The 20,548-nt window shown below is 39.3% G+C and overlaps 1 protein-coding gene across 2 annotated transcripts in view; it reads left to right on the forward strand.

Moving 5' to 3' along the window:
- Positions 1-17,694, forward strand: part of PLEKHA8 (pleckstrin homology domain containing A8) — a 62,515-nt gene extending 44,821 nt beyond the window's left edge. Inside the window, exons 13-14 of one of the 2 annotated variants that reach the window (XM_045564224.1) lie at positions 3,074-3,135; positions 6,660-12,657. In XM_045564224.1, coding sequence (XP_045420180.1) covers positions 3,074-3,135; positions 6,660-6,857 — 260 coding nt within the window. In that variant the 3' untranslated portion in view covers positions 6,858-12,657. Of the gene's footprint in view, positions 1-3,073; positions 3,136-6,659; positions 12,658-17,092 lie in introns of those variants that run through there. The other variant, XM_045564225.1, reaches the window with a different exon arrangement.
- The last annotated feature ends 2,854 nt before the right edge of the window (positions 17,695-20,548 follow it).

Here is a 20,548-nt window from a genome sequence, read left to right on the forward strand (position 1 = left end):
AGCCTGGCCACATGGGAAACACAGATCATCCTGCTGTACAAACACTCCCTCCTTCTTAGGCCAGGGTGCCCATGCTATTTGGACTCACAGCAGCACCTTTGTCTTCCTTGTCTTCTTGCTGTCCTTTAGAAGAGAGCATAAAGAAGGGCTTTTTGAATGGTTGACTTGAATGGCAAAGTATTGGAAAGGTATAAGGTTCTCATTGCAGACGTAGCACTGAGTCGAGAGCTCTTTTTAAACAAGCAGTTTGTCTGACCAGGTAAGCTTTGGAGCTGAAGGTTCAGGGTCCAGACACCTATAAAGAAGTATAAAGACTATAAAGAAGTATCAGTCTCATTTTGTTACTTTTCTACCACAATTCCAAATCATAGAATGATCATGACTTTGTTAACAGAAGAAAATAATACTCTCTCAAGAGGAAAAAAGACTGAGAGCATTTCCCCAAAATGCCCACTGTGGTTATTTCTGGGAGAAAGCATTGTAGATCTGTTTAGTTCTCTTCTTTTTAAATATTTTAAATATTTTTCTTATTTTTGATAATGAACATACATTACTTGTGAAATCAGAAAAAAAGTAATAAATGTTGTATTTTTAAAACCTGCTACTAAGCCTCAGGTGCAAGTTCAAAATCCTTGAACCAGCTCTGTGGTGCTTCGTCTGTCTGCAGCACCACCCACCATCCTGCTCTACCCTACCCAGCCTTGAAGACTCCTGAGAATTCATTCTGTTCCACACTCCCCTTTAGGCTGGATTAGTTTCTCTCTTCTTTTCCTATAATGCTGTGTGTGAATCTCTACTGTAGCAGTTAGCAATTGGTGTAATCATGACTTGTTAAATGGCTGGCTCTCTGATACAGCCATCAGCTTCTTGAGGGCAGGGGATTGACTGAGTTTAAATCACAGTATGTAGAGTGTGGTAGACTCAAACTAAATTCTTGCTGAGTGGAGCAACTGTTCATTGTAGATATCTACCGGCAGATTTTAATGGTATTTAATTTATTTGTTTGTCATTTAATGGCCTGGAATAGGGTCACAAGAAAAAAAGGATTCCTAGTATCTTACCTCAGTAACTCACCTCAGGATGTTTTCCATGGACCTGTGCACTCTTGCCAGACCAGAAGGCTCCTCAGATGGTTGCAAATTTGGTGGTTTTGCTGGTTTTTCTTAGAGGCTGTGCCTAATATTCTCTGCCCGTCAATATTATACACTTTGTGGGTGAGCAACCCTTTTCTTCACGTTTCTGAAGATATCCTCATTAAGGCCTTGTATATCTAAAATTTCCCTGGTACCATATGTCCCCTTACGGAGAATCAGCTAGGTTTTGCGTGTGACCTGAGACATATATCTTTGACCATGTTCTTGTCTACTCAGACTATTCTCCTAAGAAAAAAACTAAATTTAATCTTGGGCTTTCCTGTTTCTAAGAGTCTTCTCCATACTTGAATTTATTAATTCTTTATCATTTATCCCTTCTGTTTTGGGTTCACCACCCTGGGTACTGGGATTCCAACCTGTTCCTAATACTTTAGATAACCAGGGGCATCTGTTGTTATATTTCAAATGTATAGTCTTTTATATAAAATACAATATATATTGAATATATGTTCTTTTATATAAAATATAATTGTATTTTATGCAAATGTGAATTATGTAAAATTGAAATCGTCAGATGTACTAAAAGTATTAATAAAGCTTCACCCAAATTTTTAAAATAAAAGTTGCCTGGAATTACATAATTTCAGAGCTGGGGGGCTTGAGTAAACGGTAAACTACGTCAAGCTGCAGTCACATGGCAGCGCCACTTTGGCCAGTAAAATGCAAATACCTGACTTCCTTCAGTGGACCCTTCACAGGCAGTGTCCTGTGAGCCTCATTGCTTTTCACTGAATAGGAACGTGTACTTGTGGTTTTAGTGTCTGTCTTTCTGTTATTTTAACATCTGCTCTTGTTATAATTGAAAATATGTTTATAGCCTATTACAGTGTCACCTAAGCATTTATGAAATGGTGGTAGTACTTGTGCTAGTGCTAAAACTAGCACATAAAAATAAGTAAGTTTAGAATAGAATTTAAATGTGGGAAAACATGAAGACTGTCAAATAGTCCCATTATATTTTGTGCTGTTAATTTAGGAATGAGCACTCTGTAACTACTGGTGCTCATGGTGCTACTGATGATGCTTAGAAAATAAAATGGAGCATTGAAATAAAAACCTACCATGGTGATGTAGATCTGTACCTCCTGAGAACTCATTTATTCCTGTGGAAAAGTCAGCCTTGAATTTTACACATACTGAATTATTCAATGTCTTTAGGAACATATCCCTCACTTAATAGATCCATCTTATTCTTGAGGGTTTTTTTGTAATTAAAATTATTCCCATTTTTAAATCTCATTTTAAAACACATTGGGACAAAAATGATAGGTTGTTATAGATAAGGTACAAAACATGAGTGACATTTATTAATAGGTCTCACCAGTTACTTTAGCTTAATAACTTCAAGCCATTTTCTCCACAATATTTTGAAAAGTTTATAGCTTTAATACTGTATACTCAAGATCATAGGAACATTCAGGACAAACACTGACATCCCAGAATGGAATGTTTAGCATTGGAAAGAACCTTTGAGATCATTTTACAAAGGGAAAACAGATGGTTAGAGAGGGCAGCTAAAGGGACTGGCTCAGGGTCGTATAACATTTCAAAAAACTGCATTTCTATATTCTTTAATAGTGTATTTCTAATTGTATTTAGTCTCAATGTTTCAATAGTGTTTCCTCACTATTTCTTTATATGTATTGAACTTTTTCCACTATAATAATAAGCTTAAGTTTAGATATATTGACCCAGGGTAAGAGTTGGAAGTATCTGTTTTTCTTTTTTAAAAAAAAAATTCACGTGGGTTTTTTTTTCTACTTTAGACTTTTAGGGTACAAATTATATAATTTGATTTTTTACATCAGTTCCAAATACCAATGGGACCATGCTACTCCATACATTAAAAAGTACATTATACAAAGAGCACATCAAATTCTGATGAAGTTGTTCCTCATGGAGTTTTTCTTCTTTTCAAGATAACGCATATGGTAAAACACTACGGCAACACCATGGCTGGGTAGTTCGAGGGGTTTTTGCGGTAAGTAATCCTTCTGCTATTGGTTCTGATTGTCAGAGCAAGGTGTTTTGTGTATGTGGTGTTTCTGCTTTGTTTTTTGAGGGTAAGAACTCAATGTTGCTTATTTCATTTACGTTTATAGGCCTTTGGTATGTGGAAATCTCCACACTAAAAAGTGTCTAGACTAACAAAGATTATTAAACATGAATAAAACAGTATACTTTACCCTATCCAGTTCCAGTGACCTTGTAGAGATTTGCCTCAGAGATGGTTCCTTTTCTGATAGGGTAGTAAAAAGCTCGCATACCACTGCAGAGATTGTAAGGAAGCAACGACACCAAATATTTACCATTCGGGGGAAATAATGTGTTCAAGTGATGAATTCAAGCTAATAGCTCCCTCTGCTGCCCATTGTATTCAATCTCCTTAATTCTCAGGTCTTAGTTGATTTTTTTATTAGTTGAATTTAGTCTTTGAATATTAACTGTATTGGGTGTGCCAGTGACTAAGGCTAGAAATCTCTTTCTATCCAGTTATTTTCATTGTGAAGGTGTTTGTATTCATGTATTTTGGCTCCAGTTACCCACCACCCCCTCCCTCCCAGAATGTTGAGCTAGGAAGAGCGCAAACCTGAGAATCATAGAATAGCAGGGGTAGATGGCCCCTTTATGTTAGCAATGATACTCTGTGATTCTTCCATCCAGGGAAAGGTCAGTCTTAGTCACATGTAGCCATGAAAAGACAGTCTCATGGTTGTATGCTGGAACATTGCTAAACTGAATCTTTAAAATGATTTTTTAACTTATAGCCCTTTCCCCCAATTTATAGTAATTTATACTATAAAATATTTTAGAAATTATGGAAGAATAGAAAGGGAAAAAATTAAAACTGTCCATGTTTTCCATTTTTAACATTTTTGTGTTTTACTTCCTTTGCTTTTATTTTTGTGTCTTTACATATTCTTTTTAAATATTGATCTATTTAATTTTATATATTTAGGTAAATATATATTTCTGCTTATAGATGTTTATGTTTATATATCTATATGTATGTATATAATTATCTTTATTTTGTATATTTTGTGTATACATATAAATTTTTTCTACATTTAGTTTGTATTTTGTATCCCCCTCAATAGATTCTGTCATGACCATTTTTAAATGACATAAGAGTCTTTAAAAAAACATTATTTTTAGTGACTGCATAGTATTTCCCTAGTCCGGTGGTATCATAATTTATTTGTCCAATCCTCTTGTCAGAAATTTAAGCTGCTTCTAAGTTTAGAAATAAAACAGCATCTGTTTACATGCACTTTTTACTAAAACGCTTATTTCCTCAAAATAGGTTCCTAGAAGTAGAAGTGCTATATCTAATACCAAGAACTACAATTACAACTTACAGTTCTAAGCACTTATTGTGTACTACATGTTTTAAGTGCTTGCCATACATAAATTTATGAATCTCATAACTCTGAGATAGGTTCTGATATTTTCCCTGCTTACAAAGAACCCTGAGACACAAAGAAATGAGGCAATATGTTACCTCATTTCTCTATAACCTCATTACTCTATAACCCAAGGTTATATAGAGTAAGTACGTTTTGAAAGCTTTAGATATTATTGCCAATAATTTTTAAAGTTGCAGGATTTTAAGAAAGTAGATTATGTCAAGCATTTGGCAACAGCCTTATCAATAGAGAAGTTAAGTCTGTAGCTAGATTGGCCCTTTCGTCCTCTCTACTATTCTCCAAGTCATCCCTGCTTTGGAAGGTCTGTTGAGTTTTCTAATGTGCTAATTTATGGAGTCAAATTCATTTTAACTGATCTCAGTCACTCAGGCAAACATTGTTTACATCCAAGGAATTTGACTCATTTACCAGTCAAATAGTGAACTTTTATCCTCCAGCAGTTATAGTGTATTGAACTGATGCCCAGTCCAGACTGCCTCCAGCTTGCCATTTAGTAGCCATCATTTGACTTTTTTGGTTTTCTCTTCAGTCAAACTAGATAATTGAACTCTATTATTGGTTTCACCCTTTTTTTCTAGAGTGCTGGTTTGGCTGGGTATAGAATTCCAGGTTAATAATTACTTTTCCTCAGAATTTCAAAGGCATTACTCTATTATCCTCCAGCTTCCACTGTTAATATTGTGAAATCTAATGTCATTCCTATTCGATTACATATAAACTGTTCCTTGTCCTCTTTGGAATGTTTTCAGAATCTTGTCTTTATCCCCACATTCTGAAACTTCATGATGTGCCCTTTTAGTCTTTATCATTGCTTGTGCTGAGCACTTGGTTAGGTCTTTACATCTGGAGACTCTTATCCTTCACTTTTGGGAGATTTTCTCACATTATGTTTTTGGATAACTGCCTTCTCTTCATTTTCTGTTCTCCTCCCTTGTACTCCTACCATTAACCGAGTATCATGTGCCAGGCAGTAGGCTAAATACTTTCTACATATGCCATTAATCCTTCAAATAAGGAAAGTGGTATTAGTCTTCTTCTACAGATAAGGAAACTGAGGTTTTACGAGGTTAAGCACTTTGCTTAAATTTCTCAAGCTAATATATGAAAGATCTGAGATCCAAGTCCAGGTCTACTTCACCTTAGCCTGTGCTTTAGCCACTGCATGATAATGCCAGTCATTCTCTTATTGCAAAAATGGGAAGGGCTGATTCTCAAAGACTTTCGAAGTATACAGAAGATTAGGAAAGCAACTGTGGAATGATAATTCAAGATTCTCTAAAAAGCCTCTCCTGAAATCTGTTGATATCAGCAGAGCCAAGCTAGTGAATGTCAGACAGCAAATTTTAGCAAGCTTAGGGAATGTTGGCCTGCAAAGGAAGGGGAGGATAAGGAGCCTAGAAATCTTCCATTAGGGAAGCAGCATGATGTGGTGGTGTGGTTGAAAAGCACAGAGATGATGTTAAGTTCAGATCCTGGCCCTGGCACTCATTAGCTATATGAAGTTCATCTGTAAAATAGGTATGTAAACTGCACAGGGTACTTATGAAGATTAACTGGGATAAAATGTTAAAGCGTCAGTCAGTGTACAAGCAAACAACAAATGTTAGCTCCCTTCTTTTCTAAAAAGTATGCAAGGGTTCAAAGGAAATATGATCCATGTGGGAGAAAATGGACAGGAGATGAGATATAAACAGGACAGTGGGCTGCCCTGGAAGGCTGGCCACATGGAAAGAAAGACCATGGTGGTAACATGCGTTCTGGTAGATTCAGCAGACTCCAAGAATAGTCTGGATCACACTATGGATCAGAAGGGAGCTTTTCTCAAAATCTTTCTCTCAGCATTTCCTGACTTGATGGCATTATTCACCCTTAAGATGGTTCAAGTACATCCTTGCTTCTTCTAGCCTTAAAGTTATTTGATTTGTGCTTGGAACATAATTTTAGAGAGTCCACAAACTGAAAGGGTATTTGTGTTTCTTTATTCTTGCTCTCACAGCTCTTTGTGCGCGCATGTGTATGCGTGAGAGTAAGTATGCGAGAGATGTGATCCATATTCTCACGGGTGATTCTTTTGCAGTTAGCTCTGAGGGCAGCTCCATCCTATGAAGATTTTGTGGCCGCGTTGACTATAAAGGAAGGTGACCACCAGAAAGAAGCTTTCAGTATTGGGATGCAGAGGGACCTCAGCCTTTACCTCCCTGCCATGGAAAAGCAGCTGGCCATACTGGACTCCTTATACGAGGTCCACGGGCTGGAGTCTGATGAGGTGGTATGACAGCTGCAGGACAGCGCCTCCTAACTTCAGGGAATAAAGTTTGCTCAAATGTTTTGTTGCCCTACTTAATTTCCAGCAACAGCCTCAACCCTCTCCAACCCCTTCACTTGGGAGGCTGGAAAGGAGGAGGCAAAACCAGTGCTTTTCTATATAATTTTTTAAATGCATATGTGTTTTGTGTGTTTAAAAATCAAGGTGCTATATATTTCAGTTCAGTGGGCCTACTGGAAACCAAATCATAGCTGTTACAGACTTGAACAGCAAGTTATAAGAGCAGATTTGACAAATGAATTTGCTGTTATTATGTACTGTTTTGTTTTTAGATTTTAGTTTTAATGGACCACCCAAACCCAAGCTGAAAATGAACAAATTCTGTATCAAAGAGTATAATTCATAGCCAGTATTTCAACCAGTTTAGAATTAGACTAAACACCTGGAGGGAGCATAAGCCCCTTTGTTGAACCCATTGTGATGTAGAGTTTGCTATTCCAAGACATTCTCCAGTGGATCCTCTTCTCCGAGGCTCTGTCAGCGATAAGAGCCTGTGTAGTGAAGACACTCAGGGCATTTGCGTGTCCATGCAGTTGTGGGAGGTGGAGAAGACATAGACAAGGAGTGCCATCCCTGGTGACAGGCAGTGGACTGTGGCTCTGAGGAGATAAGTGGCATGCCCTAAACCCAACTTGGAGGACAGTATGGGAGAAGTGGGACAGGTCATTTGCGATGACACCTACCTAGTGCCTACCTTTTGCCAGCACGTTTCCCGTGCATTTTCTCAATTGGACATCACAAGGGAACCATGATACTCAAAGGGATTATTACCACACTTCAAAAGCAAGGTTTAGAGGTCAAGGGATGTGCTCACAGTCACATAATCTGTAAGTAGAGAGCTAGGTGATTTCCAAGTATGATCTGAGCCACCTCTGCATCAGAGTCACACGGAGTGCTTATTCAAAGAGCAGGTTCCCAGGCCTTGTCCTGACCCAGAGAACCAGAATCTGGGGGTGGGACTTAGGAATCTGCACTTGGATAAGCTCTCCATGTGATGAATCCGCACAGTGTTGAGGAGCCGTTAGATTAAATTCTGGTTTACCGAATTCCCAGTCTTCTGCAACAGCTAAATGACATGTCCGTTTTTCAAAGAGGACAAGGCCATTATTCAAGTAAAATAGCTAAATAGAGAGTGAGAAGTGAAGCAGGTTTACTCAGCAGCATTCATAATTGAACCAGCATCGGGACCCAGCTTTGGCATTGCTTTAGGGATCACGGCTCTGAGTCTGCTTTCTGATCAATCTTGGTTTAATCACCAAGAGTGCAGAGCAAGCTAAATGCAGCTGTTCATCAATCTCAAAAGGTTTGGGACAGTGTCAGAGGTTAAAGATAGGATTTGAGTATTTCATAAAACAACATTGGGTGTGCGTTCTTCTGCACGGTGTGCTGCCCAGGCTCTGGCCCTCAACTCCCAGTAGACCAAGCCGCCTAGAGTGTGCACGGGAGAGAAGCCATGGGTGCCTTCCCCATTAGAGGTTATTGCTTCTTTCTAGTAACAGGAAGAATAAGTGGTTCCAGCATAAGGCAGTTAGTTCCCAGGGTGGAAGCTGCTCGAGTGAATTGAGCAGCTCTAGATGGTGCCATTCCTGCTGCAGATCCCTAGGGCAGAGGAGCAACTCCTCTCTTTAGGCAGAGAGGTTCACATAGGGAGGGAGGTTCATTTTGTCTTTTGTCTGTCTTTAAGCAAATGGGCATTTATTTAGCTCAAAGTAATGAAGCCGGTAATTTGTCCACAAAAAGACTTCTGGAAAATGCTTAAAACTTAGAAAAGCAACCTCACATGTTTTAAGGCTAGGGGATAAAAGGGCTGCTAAAATGATATTTTAGCATTTGCTGTTGGCAGCTACCAAAGTGTGGTGTTACTTTCCTCCCACTCCCGTGAGTCCTTAGTGTGGATCTCCTTCTCTGGGTAGTATGAACATGAGGGCAGGACTAGGAAATAATTTAGACTCCTGCCCTTTATATAGCCTTATAAAAGGGAACAAGAAAAAGCAGCAGGTCTTTGCTTGTACTTTGAATGAAGATGCTTTAGGCATTGTGCCATTTACAGGGGATGCTACCAGGAGATTGTAAGTGTTGTGAAGCCAGTTTGGTCTAAGCAACTGCTGGTGCTCCCTGTCACCTCAGGTGAACTCTTGTGGTCTCTTGGAGAGGAGGTGGCACTCTGCAAATACCTCGGGTTTAATCCTGAGGCTCTAGATACACACACAAAAGGAAAGATGCTCACTGTGGCCATTTCACATTTGTATAGGTACTGCCTAGGCGTATACGACTCAGTTATCTGGGGAAGAGGGGATTAATATTTTTTGAGATCATTGGGAACCCAGATCAGACAAATTGAGTAACTTGAATAAGTTACATTTTCCAATCACTCTTTTCTAGCCCTGTAGAAAGAAAATAATGTGCTTTGGTGGGTATTTTCCTTACTGGAGCATATTAAGTATGCCTGAGATGTGTAAAAGTTTGCTAAGGTGTGTAAAACTGAGGATCCTTATAAATAAAAATAGCTAGAAATTGAACCTAACATTAAAAAAATAAATTCAACTGGACCTGAATGGTGGGATGGTCAGAGCTTGCTCGTGGGTCTACAGTATTTGCGTCTCCATTTTAAAGTCATAATTTATGCTGGTTTGCAGTTACTTTCCAAGAAGGGAGCAATGAGAAAAGATGCTTAAAACTTTTTCTCCATAGCCCTCCAGTATTTCCGGAACACCTAAGCTTGCTTTCACCTTGACTGTGAAAGGAGATGAGAAAACCTCTAGTATGTTTGTTGACAGAGTGATCGTCTTGCTTTCACTGCTCAAAACAGTTTTAGGATTCCTTTTCTAGCGTAACCTTTAGGGAGAACATGAACGCAAAGGAAATGTCTCTTCTGAGTATTAGTAGATGTGAATAAGTAACATTTTGCTGACCCCTTACAAGGCACTTCATGCACGGAATTTCGTCATGCCGGCACTTCTCCCCACGATAGAAGCCAGGCTTTATGCTTTGGAGGGATCAGTGTGTACTTGTTGAACTGGACAAAATACTTTCAGTGAGGGCAAGTTTTTTGTCCTTTGAAAGCAAATCAGATTCGTTGTAGCTAATCCTGGTGAAAAATGTTAAATTGGAGGGATGTCTTTTGGGGGCAAAACCAGCTTGTAACTATGAGGAGGAAATGATTTTCTGATCAGCTCTTGATCCAGCTCTGAAAGGAGTTCCAGAAGAAGAGCTCTCAGAGTGTTGAGCACATGGGCCTAGAGTATTCATTAGGATGTGTAATAGTGGCTTGAGGCACCTTCTCATCATTATTTGTGTGTCATTCTGAACATAAAGCTTCCCCCAGCGTCGTATGCCAGGATGAGGGATTTCTGAACTCCATGGTTCAACGTTACTGCTTTTTTTTCTTCTTTGCTACTGAAAATTGCCAGCAGTGCCCCCATCAGCATGCCAGATCTATCCTCTCTTATATCTGTTCTGCCCATGTCTCAGCAGCAGCTTCTAGCACATATGTAGAGCATCTGGCACTGTTGTAGCCCGGGGCTAGGTGCCTAATCCATGGGGATTCTGTCCCCCTCCCAGACTGCAGGAGCTTCTTAAGGAACCCTCATTCCCATTTATAGCCAGAAAGCAGGTGGACACCATGATTTGTGGCACCTGGGAAAGGTGATCTATTATTAGGGGAGTGCTGCTAGAAAAATTTGCACTCTTCTCTTTTTGGTTATTACTTCCATATATATTTCCAAAAATGCTTTCAACTTTATGCTTTCAGAAAAGTGTTTTTAATTAAGAGAAATATAGGGTAAGGACTAATAAATAATGTACTCTTCACTAAATTTGAAGTGAGGAACTAAAGTAAGGGGTTTCTTATTAAGGAAACCTAATGTGAGTGTGAAAATCATATATATGAAAAAATGTCAGATAAGGCAATAGAGTTAGAGGGTCATGAACAGTAGATGATGATGTGAGGCATTTTAGAAACTTTCTGGAAGAAAACAATTTTTTTGTTTTTTCCTACTAAACTTCCATGTCCTACAAGAACTTGGTTACATAATGGTGCATTTCTGAATCATTGATTAAAACCAGTTGCTTCTGATGTTAGTCATAGGTTTGACAACTATTCAGCTCCCCCACCCTCATGTTTCATTACTTTTCTTAAGACAAACTATCAACATTTTTTAAATTTTAAAATTTTAAATGTAGACTTTTTAAGTAAGTAAAATATATTTTAAGCCATTGTTCTGTTAGCTGAGCTAATGTGTTTGGTCTGAGAGGGCCTAACTTCCGAGGCTCTTTGTGCTCTTGTACAGTCTGTACACAAACTTCAGTATATATGGTAAACTTGTATCCCTGTGAAGTGTATACAGAATGCTTTATTTAGGAATACGTTCTACTTCTGTGTGTCCCTTTGTAATCTGCAGTTGCTTACTCAGGGGTTTCATAGTAATGACATAAAAAATTTTATTAACTGTCTGATGATACGTTAAGACTGTTTATCTATTATAAGGTTGTTAGGGTCCTTTCAACAATTCCATAAACATACTGTTTATTAAACCTTCCCTGTAAATGTTACCAATCCCCATCCTGTCTCAGACAGTCAATAGTCCTGTGTACAGTGGCCATTTGCATGATTTCTTGTTGCACTGCCGCATTCAGGCATTCCAGGGCATGATTAAACAGTCATTGACGTGCCTCTCTGGTACAGCTGACGCATGCATTGATCTTTCTCCTCTGCTGTTTATGTATAGCCTTTAATTAAAAGGAAAAAAATACCACCACTCTGCAATGCAGAAGTTTTCAAAATTCTTTGGTTACCCTTATTAATCACTTCTCTTTCAGAGTGAACAAATGTTTTTAGCTAAGCTGTGTGACAACCTAAGAACAATATCCTGCTTGTTTTAAATATTTCATAGATTTTAAAGTGTGGTCAGTATTTCCTCCCTGTACCTTACAAACAGAAACCACCCTGGGTTGGTTGGTACCCCTTGCAAAGCTGATTTCATCCACACAGACTCCCATGTATGTGTGTTTATTTATAGGTGTATCTGGAGTCAGTGGTGATAAGAAGGGTGATCTAGCAGTAATTCTGTGGCTTCCTAGAAGGCTAATGAGCCAGTTTCATGGCATGTTTAATGTGTAATTCCCATGTGTCATGAGAATTTCACTAGAATGTTATTAAACAGCCCAACTACCTCATGTGAAATTGGCTGTAGACAATCTGTGTCAGAGAATTGTGTTCAGATAAATTTATTCTGATTAATAGATTTAAGAAATTGATGTCTATATAAAGAACAAACATGTTAGACCAGATGCCAAAGGCTAAAATGTACATAGATTTCCTTGGATTAACTTTTAAGTTAATGTTTAATTCCACACCCAGTATTCTTATGAATGTTTGTGGTTTCATACATTCATGCACTCTGAATATCTGTGACATGCAGTCTTATATGTTACCTGTTGTTGTTCGTAAGCATTTTGAATGAGCATCATAATGACAGAAGAAAGCAAGTTAAACTACAAGTGTCAAGTGGTTTGTTGACTTCCTAATTTAATGGACCTTTACTTAGAATATAATGTGTTGGGGTCATTTAGGATCAACCGATGAATGAGAATTTCATGCTTAGGTTTGTATTGTTTATCTGTCCAAGTTCTTATTCTATATTTTGTGGGGAGGGGTGATGGGAGGGCTTTACTTTTTTGGCAAAAATGTTTGAAAACATCTGTCAAATTTTATATTCGTTAGTTATAATAAACTTATTTTTAAAGGATTTTATCAAGTTCTTCTCAAATATTTTTGTGGGTTTCTGCTTAATTGAATATACCAATAATAAGTATCATTTATGGATCACATATGACTTGCATCAATCTAAGCCCTTTACAAATATTAACACATTTCATCCTCTAGTAACTACAGGGCAAGTACTATCATTATTTTCAAGTTACAGATAAGGAAATTGAGGCACAGATTGGGGAAGCCCTTTGCCTAGGGTCCCACGGCTAACGAGAAATAGAGCCAGGCTACAAACCCAGGCAGTCCAGCTCCAAAACCTTTATAGAACTATTTAAAACCTAAACAAAACGTCATTTTGAAGCATCAAACAGCCTCTATAATGGCATTGCCCTGAGTGTTCTAAGCATTTTAGAAAGACTAGCTCCTTTCCGAGGTAGCGGAGTTTTTTTTTTGGCTTCTTTTAATTCTGTTTTCAAAGAAACCACAGATGCAAAACAGATAGTAGATGCATTTGCTAAGCATAATGTTTGAGTGGCTGTGTGCTTAATTAGTTTATATTCAATAGCAGACACACTTTTGCCTAAATTGTTTGATGCCAAAGAAGGGTGAACACTTGTCAGGTTTTCCCTCTCAAACACTTATTTGTAGATATTAGAATACCTGTAGATACATAGATAATGGCTTCTTATAAATCTTAACATCAGTACTGCCAGAGCAGGCTGTGTAAGGACCAGCTGTCTACCTCCTCCTTCTCCATGCCTAGGTAGAGACGTCTGCTCAGATGGGAGTGGTGTGAGGGGAGTCCATTTCTGTTCCTCAGCTGCACCCTCTGGGGCACTTGCACTGCTTTCTGGAGGATGGAACAGAGGTGATTTCAGAAAGAACATATTTGCATATCTGTCGCAACTTCTAGTGGGTAGGAGAGTAGAGCTGCCTCATGGTCATGAGGGATTGACTGAGGAGAGAGTGTGGCTGCGTTTGCCACTTGCTCTTATTCCAGATCTGCAGGTACTGGTGCATTCTCTGTCCTCTCATCATTCTATAATAACCGGGACACATCTGGAAGATCTGTGCTCAGTGGCAGCAATGGAGAGGCCAAAAGAGCAAGAAGGAATGGAACAATCCTAGAGTTGGTATTTTAATTTGTTCTTACGTTCACATTGGTACATTAGAAGAGATGTTCTCTTATGAGCACGTGTCGTGTGTGTCCATATGCATTGGTGCACACACATCCCTCCACTGTCGTCGTCGTCATTCTTTCCAGAGACACGAAATGGAGACAGCCTTTGGAGCAGCGTGGTTCATGTTGACGGAGAATTGATGAATGTTGGTTTTCTGATGTCAGCGCTGAGGACACAGACCACGTTTTGGATGGTTTACTGTGTGAACACATCTCCCTTCTCAGAGAACAGAGTTGTCACATCTTTGCTGACACTTACGTGTGGCCAATTTTAGAACCTTTGGCTTTGGCTTGAGAGACCAACTTGTTGAAAAGGTTTTTAGTTATTTTAAAAGTCAATCCTGCTTCAGAGTCCTTCATGAGATCACCGTAGACAGTGAATTCCCTCAGTCCTCCTCTTCTGACCACTGTGCTTCATTGAGTTCCTTGATCACTGGGGGATATGAGGTGATTCTCCACTTGGTTCCTGATTTAGACCTGGCCCTCTGCTCTCCTCCCTGCAGACAGCCCTTAAATTGCACTTCAGGTGCACGTCACTCACCTGGGCTGTGGTCTTGGAGCTCCAGGTCAAACCCACCTGCCTCCTGATCATCCCTTAGGTGTCCTACCTTCACCTGAAACCCCAACTCCAAACTTGGTTGCCCTTAAAGCTTTTCCATCCAAGTCAGTTGTGTCACTGTTATTCTAGTCTCTCAGACAAGAAAATCAGACACCCTAAACTCTTACTTCCACTCTTCTACCTCGGCACCCACATTCCCGGTGCTACAGCCTTGATCTCTGAATCCTCTGCTCTTTCAACCTATCATGGCCTTCCAAACCTGAACGCTCCCTTTTGATTCCATGCCATGTTTCAAGTCCCTTCACAATCTTGGAATGCCCTTTCCTCTTTCCCTTGCTTGGAAGTCCCTCGAAAACTTCCCAGACACAATACCTCCCAGCCTTTAATTCCACCTCTGAACAACCCCTGCATTTCTAAATGATACCTCACAAATCCGAACTTAGGGACTAGAAGCATGACTCCAAGATAACTAGACTAATTCTTTGATGTTGTGTTCTGGCTATTGTTGTCTGTACCACTCTCATTAAATCATGAACTTCACCTTCAAGTCAATGTGCCCAGCACCTAACGGTGCCTTCCTTGTCCATGGTAGGATTCCAAAACTGTCCTCGAAATTGGGTGTTACCTCAACTGGTGCTCCCTGATTCTTTCAGCTGTTAGCTCTGTTGCCCAGCTGGATAAAAATATTTTCGAAGCAAAGTTACATACATCTATTCCCTCCTGCTTCCTTGGCTGCTCAAGAAATACTTTGAGTGACCACTCAGGGTATAAATTCTTTGTTTTCTATATTTTGCCTTTGTTAATGCACATATGAAATGTTTGTATCAGTGGTACTCATAGGTATCAAATTATGAACAATTAGGAGGCAAGGTCCAGCTCGTGGCTTTCAGCCCTGTTTGTACATTAGAATCAAAGGAAGGACTCAAACAACAAACAAATACAACAACAAACAAATACAAAAACAAAACAAAACACTGACGTCTAGGTCCCTCCCAGACCCTTAAATCAGGCTTAGGCACGTGGCCTGTCACCGATATTGTTAAAATCTCCCTAGTGATTCTAATGTGCAGCCCAGAGTGAGAACCCCAGAGCTGCTGGTTTAGTCCCTTGAAATTGTACTGTGGAGAAATATGGCCAGATCACAGAACCTCCATCTCCTAAAGCCTAACAAAATGAACAACCAAAATCAATAAAAATTTAAAAAGTAAAAACCAGTTTAAAAAAATCACCAGCAATCGAACAATGGAAGGAGCCCTGCCTTGTCCTTGTGCCTTAAACTTCAAAGGATGATAGCCATAGAAAAAGACCAGACTGTTCTGGCACGAAAGAAGAGCTCCTAATCCCACCCCTTACTGGGGAATTTTCAAAATTGAGAATACTCAGTAAAATCTCTTTTGGAAAGAGGTAGATGGGTGATTTGGGACAGGATCGGCATCCTCCCTTCCTGTGCGTGGAGCTGCTGCAGGGCAGTGTGGGGAGGGGTGTGGAAGGGGGTGTTGCTGGGGTAAGATGAGGGAAACAAGGGATAGGAAGTAGCTCATCCCTGAATTAAAACCCACATTCCAAGGGTCTTGTTCCCATGATGAGGAGACACAGTAAATATGTCTCCTCTCCATTTGGAACTCACCCTGGTGCAGGACTTAATGCAGGTCCCAGAAAACAGAGCAGAGTCCCGTCCCTCTAGCAAAAGCCCATATACACAGCTCCTTCCTCCCCGGCATGGACACAAAGACATGGATGAGCAGGCCTCATATTTGGCTGCTACACACTGGTATGGCTGTGCTGGTTTTTAAAATATCAAAATACTTCCATACCAGGAGGTAAATAACCACTATCCAAGTGTCTCATGCTGTTCTGGCCACCTCAACCCCTCTCACAAGAAGCCCCCCACTCCAGATGACCCCACGGGACAGCAACTACAGGACTAACATGTGGCCCAGCAAGGGACCTTCAGGCCCCTGCCCCAGAGCTGTGACCACCCTCTATTCTGTCTTCTCAAAGTCTGTGTCATACTATCTTAAATATCTTCATACTATCATAAATACCTTCAATGTCATCTGGGCAGGAAAGTATATAGAACACAAGCTCACAAAAGAAATAGATACCAAGTAAGACGGGAAATATGTCAAGGAGAATACACTGACACTGTATGAAAGCAAATAAATAGTCTCAACAGAACTGCTCACATTAAACACGAGCAAATGTAAACAAAATGACCTGGCAACTATGTATGTATGTTATAGCCAGAAAGAGAGGGGTAGAATGGGAAACAGATGAAACCAGTTTGGAAGAAAAGCTAACCTAAGAAAGAGAAGTCCGTACCAGTTTATTGTGCTCTCAAAGAACTTAAAAAGCACAGGAACTCAACCACTCAAATATGAGTTGGTGAAACAACAGAATAAGATTAAAAGATTGCAGGTAAGGAAACAACTTGGCTAAAATAGCATTATAGAACAAATAAATGAATTAGGAATAGCAAGAAACATGGTTGAAAACCAGATTGATAACAGAAGAAAAGGCTTGAGGTGATTGCAGTGAATGAAGAATATAAAACACAAAGATTTGAGTAAGTCTTGAATAGGTAATTGTAGGAAGATAAAGATATCCCAACATAAGAGTAACTGGTGACCAAAAGAAAAAAGAGGAACTAAAAAAGTATTAAAAATATGATACAGAAAAATTTTCCTGAAATGAAGGAATGAATCTTCAGATTAAATGAGTGCACTGTGTTCTAGGAAATCCAACAAAAAACCTGACACCAAAACAAATCTTGATGAAGTTACTGAACTTCAAGAATAAGGAAAGAATTCTTCACCATTCAGACAGAAAAAGCAAGTCACCAAGGGATCCTAGACTCTTTAACACAAGATGCAGTGACAGGAAACAATGGAGGAGTATTTCCAAAGATTGAAATAGGAAAAAAGAGTGATTTAAATGTATTATTGCCAAGTCATCAAATATAACGTTGAGTCCTGATAAGCATGCAAGAAGTCAGGGATACAACACCCATGATCCCTCCTTAAGTAACCCATCTGATAGGACAGATGAATCAAATGACTCAGTAATGGAGGAGCTTGTAGAAAAAGAACTGGTGGAGAGTACTGAATTTATGTAAATAAAAAGCCAAGACCAAACTGGGAATTATAGTTCCATTACAGATACAGATCACAAATATTATAAACCCTAATAAGATAACTCATAAATTGGCAATGGGGGAAAGGAGGTATAACAGTGCCAATACAGTCTTATTTTTGTAGTAGAGAGTTGATAGTGTCTAAAAAAAATTAATAACCTCTTAAATTTTTTGGTAATCTTTTAAAGAAACTTAAATAGATTTTTAAAGAAATATCTGTTTAGCAGTTGCTTCAGTTCAGTTTCTTATCTTAAATACAAGCAAATTAGTTGAATGCTTTTATTTTAAAATACATGTGATTAGAAATAAATGAGAAATTAAAAATAAGTATGATTCTATGTTAAAAACATCCTCTATCTTTTTGTCTGTATCTATGTAGAGAAAAGTCAGGAATGAGCCTCATGCTGTGGCACATGCCTGTAGTTCCAGCTACTTGGGAGGCTGAGGCGATAGGATTGCTTGAGCCCAGGAGTTCAAGGCCAGCCTGGGCAACATAGTGAGACCCTTTCTCTAAAGAAAAGAAAAAAAGAAGAGTTAGGAATGATATTTACCTAAAGTGAATGATAGCTATTTTTAGCTGAGTATTGATTTTGTTTTAATCTTTTCTTTGTATAGGTCATTAAACATGAAATATCTGATTTCAAATCAAAAGTTTAGTTTATTATATCTCAAATAAGAAGCAGTACAGTTAATCAAAGTATGCACCTAAACTCTAAAAAGGCATTTTCCACAGCTTGTTGAGAATTGAATATTTTTCCTTGCAAAAAGTGGTCCAAAGCTTGGAAGAAGTGGTAGTCAGTAGGTGCAAGGTCTGGTGAATACAGTGGATGACAGAGTTTCCAAGTCCAGCCTCTGTAGTTTGAGCAGTGTTGTTTGTGCTACATGTGGTCAAGCATTGTCTTGCAAGAGGATTGGACTGTGTCTACTGACCAATCTCAGCTGCTTAATCACAAACTTCCTTATCATTTCATCCAGTTGGTTGCAGTAGACATCGCTGTAATCTCTTGACCAGGTTTCATGAAGCTGTAGTGGAGAATACCAGAGCTGAACCACCAAACAGACACCATTAGCTTTTTTAGATGAATATTTGGTTTTGGACTTGTGTTTCAGCACTTCATCTTCACCCAACCATTGTGCTGAATACTTGCAATTGTCAAAAAGAATCCGCTTTTCATCACACATACCAGTACAGTATAGAAATGGTTCGCTTTTGTGTCATGACAGCAAAGAAAGGCAAGCTTTGAGACAATTTATTCTCCGACACTCTTTTAATTGACGTGAAACCCATCTATCCATCTTCCTTACCTTGTCCATTTGTTTCAAATGGTCCAATATTGTTGGAATAGTAACGTCAAACCTTGCTGCTAATTCACGCATGGGTTGAGATGGATTCACTCTACTACAGTTTCAGCTCATCATTATCCACCTTGGTTTCAGGCCACCCATGTGGCTTATTTTCAAGAAGAAAATCACCAGGATGGAACTTCTCAAACCATCGATGTACTGTGCATTCATTAGCCACATCCTTCCCATACATTTCGTTGATATTTTGAGCTGTCTGCTCAGCATGGGTTCCACAACGACGCTCATACTCAAAAATAACATGAATTTTTGACTTGTCCATGGTTTCACAAAAATTGCTCTAAAAAAAAGACTTGAAAGATAATCACAAGCCAAACTATGTATTTGAAAGTCTGAGGATGTACCTTCACAATAAAAATAAAACAAGAAGTGTCAAAGTGAAATGTCACAGATATCAACTGTCAAACTTAGTACTTAAGGAAATCAGACATTTCATACCTAGTAACCTAATATGTGACTATATTGCTTGACTTCTGTTTGCTAACTGTGATATCTTTTTATTTTGAAATGGAAGAGGGTCGGTATTGTCCTAAAATCAAGATTAAAAAGCACTGTACAGTGTGGTGGACCCCTGGTACGTGCTGCTACTTGTAATGACATTTGCTTTGTAACTCCTATCAAAGTACTTTACAATTTTAACTTTATCTCACCATGCTTGTTTTTTCCACTGATAATTTTTCTCATAAGCTACTATTCCTTAACCCACATGAAGATATTACTCATCTAAATATTCCAGGTTATACGATTCCTAAGTGTTGTGACATTCTCTGGGGCTAAAGGGAAAAACTGAACACCAGTATGACACCTAGGGACTTGCCCAGGACATCTGAAACAAATGAAAAATAGGGAGAAAAAAAGCCACTTGGAGTGGCTGACAGTCATCTTACAAGAAGCCAGAAAGACTCTTAGCAACATGGGGATTTTGCACATGAATTGGCTGCAGTTCATTGGAGGAGCTGAAAGGTTTCTTTCTTTGTGCTTCTGTGAGTTTGGAAATGAAATGTCAACCCTTTCCCTGCCCAAGTGAAACTGCTGTGCGGTAGAGCTTCAGTTCGGGATTAGTTTATGCTGAGCAAAGCCAGCCAGCCAGCCAGCCAGCGACGGCAGATGAGAGGAGGCAACAGTAAACCTTACTCAGTCAGCGTTTGTTTTAAGGACCATTCAGCATCATGTTTGCGGAAACCCGTGGAAGCCCTACATCCCCTTGTGGCATGTGTGTGAGCAGCTCAGGACCCTCTCTCTCTGTGTCACACAAAGAGTTTTATAAAAGCTCAAATCCTCCACTTGATTAGTATGGAAGGATGATCATAGGATTGCAGAGCTGGAAGACTCCTTTATCCATAGTGGGAGACATAATAGCTATCACAAGAGATTGTAGTAAGGTTCAAATCAGGAATTGTGCATAACGTGTGTAGCACAACGCCTAACACAGGGCAAGAGCTCCAAAAATGGTGGTGCTAATAATATTATAGTAGCTGTTACTATTATTGTTGTTTGGAAGAGAAGTGTGGCTCCATTGTGCCTGGAGTTTTCCTGGCTCCATAAGCCTTTTCTTATTTGGGCCACTTGTCACTGCTGCTTCTAGTCCCTTGCTCTGCCCTGTGTGTCATGGCACCTTCAAGGAGGAGATCCTTGACTAATCATGCCTCTTTGTCAATGTGGCACTTCCTCTTTCTTGCCTGAGCCCCAGAGCCAC

The sequence above is a fragment of the Lemur catta genome, chromosome 11 (genome assembly GCF_020740605.2).
Source record: "Lemur catta isolate mLemCat1 chromosome 11, mLemCat1.pri, whole genome shotgun sequence".
NCBI lineage: Eukaryota > Metazoa > Chordata > Mammalia > Primates > Lemuridae > Lemur > Lemur catta.